The 14,905-nt window shown below is 42.3% G+C and overlaps 1 protein-coding gene across 4 annotated transcripts in view; it reads left to right on the top strand.

Moving 5' to 3' along the window:
* The window catches only part of Arhgef28 (Rho guanine nucleotide exchange factor 28), a 282,901-nt gene that overhangs the window by 235,831 nt on the left and 32,165 nt on the right, over positions 1-14,905 (top strand). For all 4 annotated transcript variants that reach the window (XM_076927245.1, XM_076927246.1, XM_076927247.1 and 1 more), the window contains 6 exons: positions 1,436-1,567; positions 4,578-4,678; positions 7,340-7,378; positions 7,479-7,526; positions 12,465-12,950; positions 13,972-14,266. In XM_076927245.1, the coding sequence (XP_076783360.1) occupies positions 1,436-1,567; positions 4,578-4,678; positions 7,340-7,378; positions 7,479-7,526; positions 12,465-12,950; positions 13,972-14,266 (1,101 nt within the window). The remainder of the gene's footprint in view (positions 1-1,435; positions 1,568-4,577; positions 4,679-7,339; positions 7,379-7,478; positions 7,527-12,464; positions 12,951-13,971; positions 14,267-14,905) is intronic.

Below are 14,905 nucleotides of genomic sequence, written 5' to 3'. Positions count from 1 at the left end.
GAGATTCTTGCCAGGATGGGGACATCACCGTCTTTATTTAGTCTTTATTTATTGAGTGCACACTTTGAAAAGCCCCTTTGCCCTGCCGGACTGCTGTTTTTCTTCCCTTCTCTTCGTGAATCCCATTGCCCTTCCAGGTCTTCTCAGTGTCCACCCCTTTAGGAACTTCTTCCCAGTCCCAGTTGCGACTGTTGCTCTCCTGTGCCTCCATGTGGCCATAGCTGCAAGTGTCTCTTCTCCCTTTTCTTTGAAGTTCCCTTGAGTAGTCATCAAATAACCATAGCAGAGCAGTGGCTGCTCAGTGAGTCGTTCTCTGACCCGAATGTGATCTAAATGTGTTGAGGATTCTTTAGAAGTAATTACAAGGTCCTCGACATATTCTACGTTCTAACTGAGACTCCTTTATGTACGTAAACTTGGCTCCTTTTGAGGGAGGTAGTAGTTCCCAACAGGACCAGAGCACAGATGGGACTGTGTGTCATTAAAGTCAAATTTGAAGAAGCAGTCCTCTGAGGAACAGCTAGTATCTTAGTAACAAATGTATAAAATCCTAATAGTCAATAGTGTTTGTATATTAATTGAATTACAGGAAGGTTTTCAGTATTCTAATGTATTGAAAGCTACACTTGAGATATTTTATACAATGGATTTTTAAAAAAAATTATGTTAAATTCTCTATGCTAAAGGATGCTGCTGTCAACTGGTGTAGACTGCAGGGCCGTGTAACTTTTCTGTAAGGGGCCAGCTGTAAGTATTTTAGTGTTTGCAGGTCACAGACTTTTTTGGGATATTGTTTTATGTGTTCATGAGCATGTGTTTATACAACTTTCATAACTATGAAGTCAGGCTGGGGTCATAGTGCAGTGGATACAATTCTTACTGAACATGTATGGAGCCTTGGGTTCCATTATTGGATCATGTAAACCAGTCATGGCGGCACATGCCTGGAATCCCAGCACTTGAAAGGTAAAGGCAGGAGGGTCAAGGGGTCAAGGTTCTCTTCAGCTACCTAGGATTTTTGAGACCATCATGGACTACCTGAAGGACTCTTTTGGGGTGGGGGTAAGAAAAGAAAAAAAAAAAGAAAAAAGAAAGCAAAGAAAAACTGAGTTGTATAACAGCAGTCAGTTTCTGACCAAATATGATTTATCAACTTTTGGTTGATCACAATATCTAATCTTCTGTCATCGTGTTGTGACAAATTGTTGTCTACAGAGTTCATGTCACGTGACAGAGTGACTAATTATTAATTATCCACTAAACCAATCTCAATGTTTTAGTAAGTCAACACTTTTGCATAGAGATTTAGTCGTTATAGATGGGGGAGGGGGGGCACATGCAGCCCACTTGTTGCAGGCTGGACACACCTGGTAAGCTAACCTAGCTCTCTGTGTATTTATCGCTTAAATTCAGTTCTGTTTTTCTCCCTTTTTAGCCGAGAGTCTGCAAGTTGCTGTGAAGGCTTCAAAGATGGGTGATGTGAGCCAGTCGTCTGAAGGAGGCCCTGGAGGGGCTGTGCTCGCTGCCACACCCAGTTCACAGGATGAAGCAGCATCGTTGACTGCTTGTAAGTGACAGTGCAGGACCTGACCATGAGCCTGCACACACCCCCAGTGCACACAGTGGTCACATAAAACAAAAGCAGTAACTACCTGGTTTCAGGGGAACTTATTGTAATTTTTGTACTTAGAAGAAAAAAAAAAACCTTGAGAATAACCATGCTGGCCATAAACAGATGTTATAGGTGACAATTGATGACACTTGTATTTCAAGGACAAAGACTCATACTGGTAGGTAATACTGTTCTGCCCTCTGGGTAAGAATTGCCTCTTCCCCAAATCATGCCCTGACTAGGGTTTAATGACTTCTTGGATGAATTTTTGAAAGGACTTTCAATTTTTTTTTTTTTTTAAAAAGTGTCTCTGCAATGCATTAAGCAAACAAGTTTTTGAGTATAATCTTCGGGGTATCAGCTAAGGAATCACAACTCAGAAAGCTAGAAAGCCTCTCCTACCCGCATGAGATACAGATGCACACGTGAGCACAGGGCTTGCTTGGTGGCATCATTATAGACATGGTTGCCAAACAATTCTATTTTGGTTTTTATGGTCCCAGGATGATAGAACCCAAAGCCTCGAACACACTAGGCAAGCAGTCTACCACCGAGCCACACCCTCAGCCCTCCCTCCCAGAGAGTCTTCTTCATGTTGGGATATATTCTGTATTTTGAGCAGATCTCAGTTTATGATCCTCCTGCCTCAGAAGTGCTGAACTTACAGGTGTACACCATCATACTCAGCTGTCATTATATTCTAAAAATAAGCTAAATACCTAATTCCAAAAAGGATTCTAAGAGCAGAAAGAGTGTATTTTTCATGTGAAGATGGTAAAAACCTTACTCAGAAAGATTTTTTTTTTTTGAGACACAGTCCCACGTGGCTCTCACATTGACCTTAAATTTACTATTGTAGTTGAGAATGGCCTTGAATTTCTGACTCTCTCAAGTGCCAGGATTATTGGCGTGCGCTGCCACAGGCGTTCTGTGTTCTGTTTGGAATTTCTTTAACAAATCCCGTGGTTCAGTAGAATGCCTAGAAGCAGTGTAACTTTTTAGTTCTATTCTTTTTGTTTTGTTTTGTTGTTTTATTACAAGCACCCCCAAATTATTGTTCCCCTCTCAAATTCAGCTTTATTTACTCCGGGCTTTCTATTTTCAGAATGTGCACATATGTTTTTCATTTCCAACAGCCAGATTCACCGGGGGAGTTGTACTGCTCTGGGTGATTTCCTTTAGAAGAGCATCATTATGCCATTGAGGAGGTGCTCTCTAAAAATACCGAGGGTATGCTGCTCTCAGCCCCGCCCTAGGGACAGCTGGGAGGCTCCACTGTGCCCCTGCAGTTGTCTGAGGCACGTGCCAGGTCCTCTCCTCCCTCCAGGCAGGCCACTGAGGGTTCTCCTTGTCAGAATCTGTATTTTGGAGCCTTCCAAAGGGACACCCATTTGCTAGACCTAGAACAGCCTGCCATTAGGATCAGGCTGGGAGGCACAGGGTGAACGCATGTGCCAGAAGCCATCCATTTTGGCTTGGCTTGGACCATGGTGCTCCAAGAGTTTGATCTCTTTATACAGTTGCTAAGGGCAGAAGACCATTCCTCAAGGAAGGCATGGGCTTCAGGGAGGGTCTTTGTGAAGCAAGCCCTTGTCGGTCTGAGGTTATAGGCAAGTTCATCAGCATACTTACCAAAGGAGACTGTTATAATCTACTGTCTAGAAGGGTCAGTCCAGCAGAGAGCCTGTTGCTACACATGAGGGAACAAAAGCTTTGGAAGCTCCAGCCTTCTACCTCTGCTTGGCTCCAAGTCAGCTCCCTCCAGTGTTTAACTGTTAATGTAAGAAAGTGGGGGAGAGGAGCAGACTGGTTCCTTGTTTGGAAATAGCTTGAACATCTCTTTAGGAGTTAGGGAAAGCTGCTATAACCTGTCCCTCTAACATCATTGCCTAAGAAGTACTCAGCTTTCGCCCAGTGACCTTGGGTTTTCGATTGGTTCATGTTAAATGGCTCCCACTCAAACAAAACTCTGCCTTAGAAGAGGCTTTTGGAATCCTGGGCAGCTGTCATTTTCTGATGGTCATACAAGTGATTTTTGTTCATTTAAACAAAGAGAAAAGAGCAGCCCCTGTTTGAAATAAAGATGTGTAATGACACCATATTTTAAAAAATGTTCATAAACATCACAAAATGAATACTTTGATCAGGGTCCTGGTCAAATATTGCTCCAATGAAGTGTGTGTGTGTGTGTGTGTGTGAGTGTATGTGTGTCCCAGCTTTGAGAAGCCTGGTTTGATTTAATTGTGAATCAATTAAATGATGAAATCCTGCCAACTGTGGTTTCACGGGTAAAGGTAAATTTGTATTTGGAACATCTCTGGACCAGTTTCTGTGTTTCCCTAGCTTAAGTGTGCAGTATTTACAGTGTTAAACCTTAAGTGTGAAATGTGAGCAAAGCTGGACATGAGGAGAAACTGAGGCAGGCTCTCGGTTTTTATGACTCTGAAACCATAAAGCATTAGCCACCTCCAGCCTTCTTAGAACAGTATCCCTTTTGCCTCTGGACCTGCCTTCTAAACCTTGTCCATCAGCTGCTGATCTTGTATTGGCCACGAGGGAGCCTTTTATGGACCCGGGTCTGCCAAGAGACCTTGCTTTTATTCCACTGGGCACCTGTTTTAAATTACTTCTTTCCCTGGAGGCTTTTTCCTATTAAATGAAAGCAAGACGTAGACTTGGTACCACAAACAGCACATGGACACATGAGCCCAAGAAAGAAGCACAATTAAATGATGGGTGACAAAGGATGCTGCTTGGTGTCTCTTAGCCTGTAAGCTCCAGGAGAGCAGGGACTGCGGGCTTTCTTTCGATCTCTAGCGCCCCCTGTAGGAGCACTAAGTATGTATTATCTGGTGATACTTCTTTTTTTGAAGTGTGCTTCAGTTGTGTACAGGAGTTGTGTACAATCGGCCGGCTGATGTTTGATGTTGTCCTTTTTGTTTCTGTCTCAATGGCATGCTTCCAGCATTAGTCACAGAAGGTACAGAAGGAAGAGGCTGTTGGGATGTGGATCCCGGGCTCCAGGGTGTGGTAACCGACTTGGCGGTCTCTGATGCAGGGGAGAAGGTATTGTTAATTGTTAACCAACTTGCTAGTAACGAGAATCTATTGCTTTGTATACAAAGTAGCTTCAGCTCTCAGGCAGTGAGAGGACTGAAAATACTTTTTCTGAATTGTTTCTGATCCATTTAAATATCTATATTGAAACTTTCTAAACTATTTCTTCTTTAAATGTTCCTGTTCTTTCTACATCATGTAAGTGTTTAAAAAAAAACAAATGAAAAGTTATTAAAAACAAAAACAAAAAGCTTGAAAACCCTCACGTGTATATGTGTGTCTGCACTCTCTGACTTCCGGTTTACTTTCTGCCGCTGCAAATCTTTGCTTTTCCTCACTACTTCCGGCAACTCTCTGTTCGGGAGGTGGCCCCAACATTGGGATGCTTCACCACCAGATGGCGCCCTTGGAGCTGAACTGATTTCCACTTTGGGATGGTCTTGCTTCTGTTCTCTGCTGTGACCTTCCGATCCTCACCCGTACTTCACCTTCCTCTCGCAGACTCGGAATCCACATAACCACCTTTTGCCTGTGCCACAGGGTTCTCTGATTCTTGATATATGTAGGCTGTCACTCTCTCTCTCTGTAGAAATTACATGCATACAGCTTCCTATTAACTTCAAGTGTGTGATTTCATAAACATGGGAGGAATTACACTGTGCTTCTGGGAGGTGGGGAGTCAGGTCAAGAGTGTTTACCTGTCTAGCATTGGTTTAGCTCCATTTCCAAGTGTTGATGTGCACCACTGTGGGACTTTACCATATGTTATAGATGCGACATCTTACTGGTACATGGTTTCCAGATATGTGACATAGTACAGAACCAAATCTGGCTTTCAGAAATTCACAGAAAAGTCAGCTCTGATTTAGCATTCACATGCAAAGCTCAGGCCCAAGTTAACCTATGAATACAGGATTTTACTTTACTTACTCTGATTGTAAGCTATGAAACTAATTTATCTTAAATTGTCTCTGCATTTCGGTGTGATCGTCACTTTAAAGTGTGGAGCACGTAGCCTCCCATTGCTCCTAGGTTTTTAGGGAGGAACGATAATTGGTCAATGGCAGCTTAATTCTGCACAGAAAATGGCTTGGCTCCTACCCCCGACTCAGTTACAGGTGAAGTGAGTTAACCTCGGGAAAATCTGACACTTGATGGGGACTTTTGAGAACGGAAATAAACATATATACAAAAAGATCACTTGGCTAAAGTTTTAAGCAAGCATATAGTTGATGTCTTGGCATTAGCATTCTTAAAAAGATTAGGTTAAAACAAAAATCTCAAAGAATGAAAAACAATAACCCAAGGGTAGAAATTTTCCTCCCAATGATCAACTGTAGTTATGCAGTAGAACCACCAGGTGGCATACGAAGTCCATTAAAAAGACAAGTTCCTATAGCTTCCCAAAGGTTTGAGCCGGAACTAACCAATGTACCACAATCCAGCTCACTTCTACCTGGTTACTTCTTTGTAAAGTATAAAAATTGGAGATATCATAGTTTTTTTGTTTTGTGTTGTTGTTTTAGTTTTTCCACAAAAGCAGTGAAGGGGCCAAGAGGGGCTCATGAGACACGCAAGAACTTACCACCAAACCAGAGTGCTTAGTCCTGGTGTTTTCCATACATTTGAGCAGAGTTCTAAAGTCCTGACATCACACCTCTCTCTTCTACCTTTGTCACTTCCTTGTTAAGGGACTGATAAGCAACAAAATCTGTACTGACAGTGTGAAGCAAAAGGAGATCCGGCTCACTTATCACCGACTTAAGCTAAGTGCCTCCTTTAAGCAACAAGGTGAACTATGGTTGATTCTCTTTAGGGCCTAACACGGCATGTGCTCAAACAAAAGCAAGCATCATACAGGAGGCTGCAGGCTCTCAGAGGACAGGGAAGTGGATGGTTTTCTATCTCATAAAATGCGGAGTTTGTAGTGTTCATTGCTACTTATTAAAGAGAATGTGAACAAGTACAACTTATAGTCATTTATTTGGTGAGTGCTCCTTACAGTGTGAGGCACCATCCTTAGATTTGCAGATGTAATATTAAATGCATAAAACTTTACTATTCATTGTAAGAATGAGAGAGAAAATAGACAACACTTAAACAAAGGCTTAATTCAGTTTTGAGAACAAGAGCCCTCAGTATTTACATATTCCCTGATGTTCAGTGGTGTGAAAGAGACAAAGTCTGAGGCATAGGCCCCATCCCCAAGGAGAAGATGGCCAGCATCCTCTGGCTTCATTCATGGGTTTTGAGCTGGCTGGTGATTAATTGAGGTGGGATCTGGAGGACACCACCTAAGCGCTTTCCTGGGTCTATCTCTTTGTAACCACTGGCTACCTGGGCATCATGGTTCTCCAACACTGAGATTGAAAAGCTAGAGTCCAGGTGATGTTCTGTAGCATCCATAGAACAAGATGTAACAGTGTCTCCTGGTGTTTCTTTACCATCATCTATGACATTTTAAGGAATGGTTGGGTAAGAGTTGTCACTAATCTCTGAGTTTGAATGAATAAGACCTATGTTGTCAAATGGCTGCTTAATTCCCCAGCCTGGGAGGAGATAGTTACAGCAGTAATGGAGTTTGGACAGGGAAGCCTGTATATCAAGAATACTTGATAGCTTTCAAAGGTCGGGTGGCTGTTCATTTTCTTGTGTTTTTATGTATTTTAGGTGGAATATAGAAGTTTTTCAGGTTCTTCACAGTCAGAGGTGAGCTACACGTGCTTTAAACATGTACCGTCCTTTCTCAAATTGTAGCTAAGGAAGCTTTTCAAGAACTTGACACATGTAATCTTTTTTATACCCCCAGATTATACAAGCGATACAGAATTTAACGCGTCTCCTCTACAGCCTTCAGGTAACGACTCTCCTGTAATTTCAACCTTGTGAATGTTTCTTTTAATGTGCTTTGATGATTTCCAGACCTCAGAAATTAGAACATTTGAAAGGCCGTAAGCCATCCTAGAAGAGTGCCAACCCCCCTAGGTGTCACTTCGCCAGACGAGCTGCGTTCACCTGGTTTTGTAATCACGAGGCAGCACGCACTGCCACATTTTACCCGATTCTTCTCAGAAACCATAAAACCGTTCAATCATAGCAATGAATCTGCTTGGGTCTGACACAGTGAACCGCTTAGGTGAGTGCAGCATGACGTCATGTTTTTGGGTGAAAACTAAAATTCTCACCTAAATGTGTGTCACCTCCACAGCTGGCCTTAGTCCTCTGTAGAGAACCTTTAAATAATTTGCATGCTCCTCTGTGCCTTGGTTTGCTCATCACTCAAAGGCAAATGGGCCACAGAGCCTCCTAAGGACTTGTTACCTTTTAAGGAAGGTGTAGAAATCACACTACTGGTGTGAACTGGGAGAGTGTAATCCCTCAGATGATACACACTAAAGAAGCTGTCAATGTGCCCAGTGTGCTCTCCGTGGTGGTTAGAAATTTTTAATGCTATCAAGGCAACAGTTACAGTGTAGAACATTTTTGAGGATAAAAATCAAGTACAATGTCTGTGGTTCTAAAGAGAGAATTGCTGTTGTCATGATCATTTTTTAAAGAGCAAACAAACCAATACGACATTGGTTACCATGTTGTGTTAGGGTGCATTTGGAGCTATCCTGGGACACATGTGGTGCCTGGACCACAATTTGGCCATGTCTCCATCTGAAACTATGTTAACAAACAGCGGCAACAGTAAACTTATTGTCTTATTCATATCATGTGGGGATGCCTTTACTGTCTTATGGAAGGTATTAAGATCCATTGATCATGTGAAACAAACAAGCTGTTTTTTAGATGGCAACTGAAAAGCTTCAGGCTTTAAAAAGTCCATTAAACTCTCAGGGACTGTAAACATGAGCATCCTGACTTGTGTTGCCTGATGAAAAGATACTGAGTCCTTTTTTTGTTGTTGTTGTTCACCTCTAAGTGCAGCCCTATGGGTATCTTTGGTTCAGAAGAGTTTAGCAGCCTATCGACCTCTCAGGTTCACAATATGTTAAGTCGTTGGTTCTCAACCTGTGGGTCGTGACCCCCAAGGTGACCCTTTCACAGAGGTTGCTGACCATCAGGGAAGACAAATATTTACATTACTATTCATGGCAGCAGCAAAATTACAGCTATGAAATAGGAACAAAAGTAATTTTGTGGTTGGGGGTCACCACAAGATGAGGAACTGTATTGAGGGGTTGCAGCGTTAAGAAGTTGGGAACCCCGCCTTGGCAAGATTAGAATCGCCATAGCCTTTCTATACTTGGAGAAGGGAGGAGATGTCAGGGGCAGCCCTGCTTATATACTGAAGGCCTAAAATCAGCCATAAGCCTAAAATCAGCAATAGGCCTGACTTACATGCCTGCTAACACAAAGTCTTGGGTCTCTATGGAAAAAACACTGAAACAGATGGCTATAAACTATTGTAAATAGGCAGCTTTGGTGGAAATCTACCAGCCTGAGTAGTCATAGACCTTGTAAATAGGCAGCCTTTGGCAGATAGTACCAAATTAGATAAGGACAAGTGAATCATAGGCAGAGTCATAGTAACCTGACCCCTGAACCTTCACCCAGCTGATACCCTGTTCTGAAAGATATCTGTACTCCCCCGAACACCTATGCTCCTGTGTCATCCCCTTCCCCATATCTTGCGTTTTTGTGTTTATAACCCCCATGTTAAAAAGTAAAAATTATGATTTGATAAAACACACACACACACACAGTGTACCCCTGGTTCTGCTGACTTAGCTCCTGACAATCTATTTTCTTGTTCTTAGAAATACTTTGAATTATAAAACGTTATTGTGGTTTTTGTTAGTATGCTGGGTAAAATAATTTTTATTGATCTCATTTAAACTTCAAAGTTTGTAGTGAGTTAAAATGTCCTTTAACATAATTATAGGTCATATTTATTTTCATATTGTAAAATGTTAGTTAATCTGTTGAACATTTTAAAAAACTGGATTCCTTTTTGAGAATTTCATATATGAACACTGTATTTACATAATTTTCCCCTTTCTCTCCTTCCTCCCACTTTTCCCAATTCCCCATACTTTTAAAATACATCTTATTATTTAATTATTGTTTATATATGTATACGTGCATAAGTATATATGTTTATACAAATATTGATAAATAAAGCGTTTTGAAAAAAAAAAAGAAGAAGGTTGGGAACCGCTGTGTTGACTACTAACCGGAAATAGCCACGTCTCCAGTAGATTCCCTGAGCTGGTCTTAGGGTATGGGGTCTGAAATATTTCTGTTTCGTGGTGTGGTCCTCTCTTTAGAAGCTGGACTTTTACCCATTTCAGAAAATGACAATTAGTCCCTATATTAGCTTCGGAGAAGACTGGCTGAAAAGGGAAAGGACCCAGATATGTGAAGTGAGAGTGAATTAAGAATTACTGAACGTAAAGTTAAATGTGGAAATCAATATCCAGTTTTCAGTGTATGCTTGTGAAAGGGAAGAAAAATGGCCTTATCCCAATCTCAAGCAGACCTAAGTTCCTCATGCTTACACTGGGTTATGCTAATTGCAATCCTTATACAGAGCTAATGCCTATTTTTTTGGCATGCAAAATAGGGAGTTTGTTGGCTTTATCGTTCAGATACCCTCGGAGTCTAGGGTATGAAGTAGTGGTAGCACCTCCAGTGTGCTGTCAGGCCAGCAGGGTGCCAGTGGTTTATTAGTGCTAACTATCCTATGTTTAAGGACCACACTGGCTAGTACCCATTCTCGATGGTGACCCCTGCTCGTCTTATAGCAGCTCTCCTAAGTCACTCATCAAGAGTGACCATGATTTTTTTTTTTCAATTAATTTTCAAATTTAAAAATACAAATTTTATTTCAAAAGACCCTGGTGAATACATTTTCGAGTCTCATTCCAAGGCAAGTATGAATTTAAAACATCTTAGTTTGTAAACTTTCAGAAATATAGAAAAGTGCTGACCACACACACCAATGGGCAAATCCCCATCTTCCCAGGGTGCGCATTACACGGGCACTTTGAAAATGTCTTAGGAAGCCAAGATTTGAATTTATCCTTAGGATGGTAATGACTTCTCGTTCAGAGTTAAGCCATACGTTTATACCCAGTGTGTGTCTCATTGCAGTGTGCTCCCTCTGTATATTCTTGCGCTTTAAATGGGAACCTTCCAAATTAAAGGCTTCCAAGAGTACTCACTATAGATTTGTGTGTTGTTGTTGTTGTTATTGTTGTTGTTTTTGGTTCACTGGCATCTTCTCAGATCCTGGTAATTCTTTCCTGTGATGTTGCTAAGTTCTTCATAGTCAGATACTATGACTCGGAAAGGTTTGTTAGTGTTCAGTCATGTTGCTGGGATTTAGAGTACCTATTTTCCCTTAACCATACCTGCCTCCTATCAGCAATCCAGCAAACAGTAACTTAAGGCTTAGATTTTTTTTTTTTGTATGACCTTCTCCCTCTAATGCTAAAACCTAGAAGTAAAGAGACCAGTTCTGCCCACTTTCATAGCTCCTAAAAAAAACGGCATTAACTGCAATTCTCAGGCATTATGTTATAAAAAGACTATTTGCCAGAAGTCTCCAAATAGTTGACTTTTATTTTTATGTCTTCATGAAAGCAATATATAAAGCTCAAATAATTTCTGGTTTGGGACTCAAATAAAGGATACTACTGTGTTTATATAGATTCTTAAATTCCCACGAATGACTGACTAGGGACCTCAGAAGGAGAATAGAACAGGAATCCAGAGTGTTGCGAATTTACACACTAAGTTTTTACCCAAAGGAATGACTTAAATACAACCCAACAACCAGCAGCCAGTCACTTCTTCAAAAGCAAGAATGAGAACAATCAACCCTCTGTAGCTGTGAGGTTTTTATCCTAGGTTGAAACCTAACCAACCTTGGATCGAAAAGATGGAAAAAGCAGTTCCAGAAAGTTGAGGAAAGCACTTGGCCTTCACCCCTTCCCATGTGAATGAAGCACATCAGATGGCACATTAGGTGTTGCAAGCAATCTAGACGCAACTCCAAGAGTTGGGGGTGGGCTGGGGATATGGGTAGGTTATGTCTTACTACTAAGCCACTTCAGTTAAGGACTTGAACATCCACTGTCTCTCCCTCTCCACCATCCACTTGAATATCCATTGGAGTCGTTGAACCAAACTCTCTTAGATTTGAAAGACCAGTGATATTGATTGTAATCTTATTTCTTTCCTGTATAAATCCTTAAGTCACACTGTTAGGAGATGTAGACAAGCCTATTTCGAGCTCAATGTGCCTTGGATCTAAGTTGGGAAGGAACAGAATATAAAAATAATCCAGCGAGTCTTCCATGTTTTAGAGATATTTCTGATCAAGAGGTAAACAGTCCACAGGCTGTGGTAGCTTTGCACCTTACTGACAAAGTACCCAGATAACCAGACGGAAGAGGAAAAGTTGACCTTGGCTCCTGGGTTCAGTACATGGACACTTGGTGCCACTGCTCTGGGGAAAGCAGAACTTCATAGTAGGGACACTAGGTAGACAGATCTATTCACCTCATGATACAAAAAAGGGCTGGGTCCCAGTATCTTCTTCCAGGATGGACACACATACACACACACACACACTTTCGAAGGTATACTCCACTCCACCCTCACCCCCACTCCTACATGACCATCTCCTAAACCTATCTCCTAAAGGTTCTACCTTTTCCCACCAGCTCTACAGCAGACCACCAGGCTTTTAACCCACAGCATTTGGGGTCCCATTGCTACCCCATATGTAACTCAAGTCTACTTACTCATTTGGCCTCTTCTCCCCCCTCCCCTCCCCCAGGCTGCCTTGACCATCCAGGATAGCCACATTGAGATCCACAAGCTGGTTCTACAGCAGCGGGAGAGCTTGGCCTCTAGCCACCCCTTCCGAAGTGGCCCCTTGCAAGACCAGGAGAAATCCCGCTACCTGGAAAAGCAGCGTGAAGAACTGGCCAACATCCACAAGCTTCAGCACCAGTTCCAGCAGGAGCAGCGGCGCTGGCACCGCACATGCGACCAGCAACAGCGTGAGCAGGAAGCCCAGGAGAGCCGGCTGCAGGCTCGGGAGCGTGAGTGCCAGTCACAGGAGGAATTGCTGCTTCGTCACCGCAGCGAGCTGGACCACCAACTCCAAGAGTACCAGCAGAGCCTTGAGCGGCTGCGGGAGGGCCAGCGGATGGTAGAGAGAGAGAGACAGAGGATGCGTGTCCAACAGGGTCTGCTGGGCCACTGCAAGCATAGTCGCCAGCGGAGCCTCCCAGCCGTCTTCTCTCCAGGGAGCAAGGAGGTATGCCTTAGCCCTGTCTACCCTGGGCTTACCCATGTGTCTCAGTTTGGGGGGGGGGGGCGCAATATTGTTTAGAACTAATTTATATATATTTTGACTTGAAATATAGAAAATTTAAGGTCCTATGCTTGGGGGGGGGGGAGGGGAGCTTTGTGCGCTGAGACACATGGAGTTGCCCCAGTAAGATAAGGGTGAATTGACCTGGAGACACATCCGCTGTGAGCATGCTGGTTTCTTGGTATTTGAAGGACTCATTATAAATGATCTGTTGTGATAGACTAATAATAACCTATCACACTGTATGGTACGTATGTTTTTATAGATCATTTAGCTCTTCGTGTGTAAGTATTGAACTGAACAACTGACGTAGGAAGCTTATTTGCGCCTTGAAAGTTGGTTATCGTGAGTTTGAAGTCCATTCCACTAAAAAAGTTATCATGAACTGCCCCGATGAAGGACTGAGTGGGTAAAACCATTTAGGAGACCTCTGTTTCCTCTGCATCCATTGTAACACTGCTTGACAATTCTGTTTGTCTGGGCAGAGTTTCTGCACTCTGCGCCGCATGTGTGTTTTTATTGATAGTGCATAAAGCTGTCAGAATTAACAGGCTTATAAGAAAAAAACTGTATTGCATCTGATTTCTCCTTCAAGTTTGCTAAATTACATTCATTGCAAATTTCTTGTGCGTTGAAGGATACGTTTTCAACCTTTTTATATAGCAAACAGGGGGACACTGATTGCTTTGATTAAAATAAAGTGGAGATCCTCTGATGGCATAGAACTCTGCAGATTTTTTAAAAAATAAGATACATTGTGCATGGCTAATTGGAGTTTCTTGTTCTAGCTCATTTAGAGGGGTTGGGAGGAGAGTAAATGGTAGATTTCTTCCTAACCTCATTTTTATTAAATTTGCAATTTCTAGAACAAGAGTTTTCAGGCTTATGGGACAAATTAATACTTTATGAAACTTGTTTAAATTGCTAAGGAAATTACTGTGTTTTTCTGTATTTCTTTATATAGGTAACGGAACTTAATCGAGCTGAAAGTTTGTGTCATGAAAATTCATTTTTCATCAATGAAGCCTTAGCACACATGTCACTTAACACGTCCAATAAACCAAACCCATCAGGTGTCCCCTGGGACGCTCATCCCTGGGGTGGATCTCATGTTGATCTGACAAGGACTAGTGAGAGTCAAACAGAACTGAAGATAGATGGTTCTCAGCCTTCTGATGTCAACTCTGAACTCTGGACAACAGGGCCGGGCCATCAGAGACCTGCTCCCCAAGAAAACAGCAAGGAGTCTTGTAAAAATGGTAATTAATTCTTTACGCATCTTCGGTACAATGTCAATGTGAAATTGCTCTCTGAGTGGTTGGCTCCTCAGTAGAGGGAATGAACCCCAGTAAGCAGAGCAAAGGAATGGTGATAGCAATGGGTTGGAGGCTTCTTTGGGAAGCCTGAGCCCCTAGCACTCCCAAGTAGCTGAATAAATGAGGCCTTGTGGTGTGGTAGGGTTAGAGCAATGGTTCTTAACCTATGGGTCGTGACCCTTGGGGGTTCGAATGACCCTTTCACAGGGGTCACTTAAGGCCATCAGAAAACACAAATATTTACAATTCATAACAGTAGCAAAATTACAGTTATGAAGTACCAACAACAAATAATCGTGTGGTTGGGGTCACCACACCATGAGGAACTCTATTAAAGCGTGGAAGAATCCAGAGGGTTGAGAAGCACTGCCTTAGTGTATTTAATAGGCATGGCCAACAGCGTTCCTTAGGCCAGTGGGCTAAGTGATCTCCACTTAAAAGCGCTACACCTTGATGGCTATTCTCCTCTGTAGTTAGACCCCGCCACGTCTTGATATGTGTCTGGGTTGACAAGCAGAAATAAAAGGTATGGACGGGATTTGTGGTAGTATCCGGGTGATTTCCTGTAACATTAGTGAAGTC

This window comes from Arvicanthis niloticus, chromosome 29 (assembly GCF_011762505.2).
Source record: "Arvicanthis niloticus isolate mArvNil1 chromosome 29, mArvNil1.pat.X, whole genome shotgun sequence".
Taxonomy (NCBI): Eukaryota; Metazoa; Chordata; class Mammalia; order Rodentia; family Muridae; genus Arvicanthis; species Arvicanthis niloticus.
The sequence above is the reverse complement of the archived record's forward strand: the minus strand, read 5'-3'. Positions and strand labels throughout refer to the sequence as shown.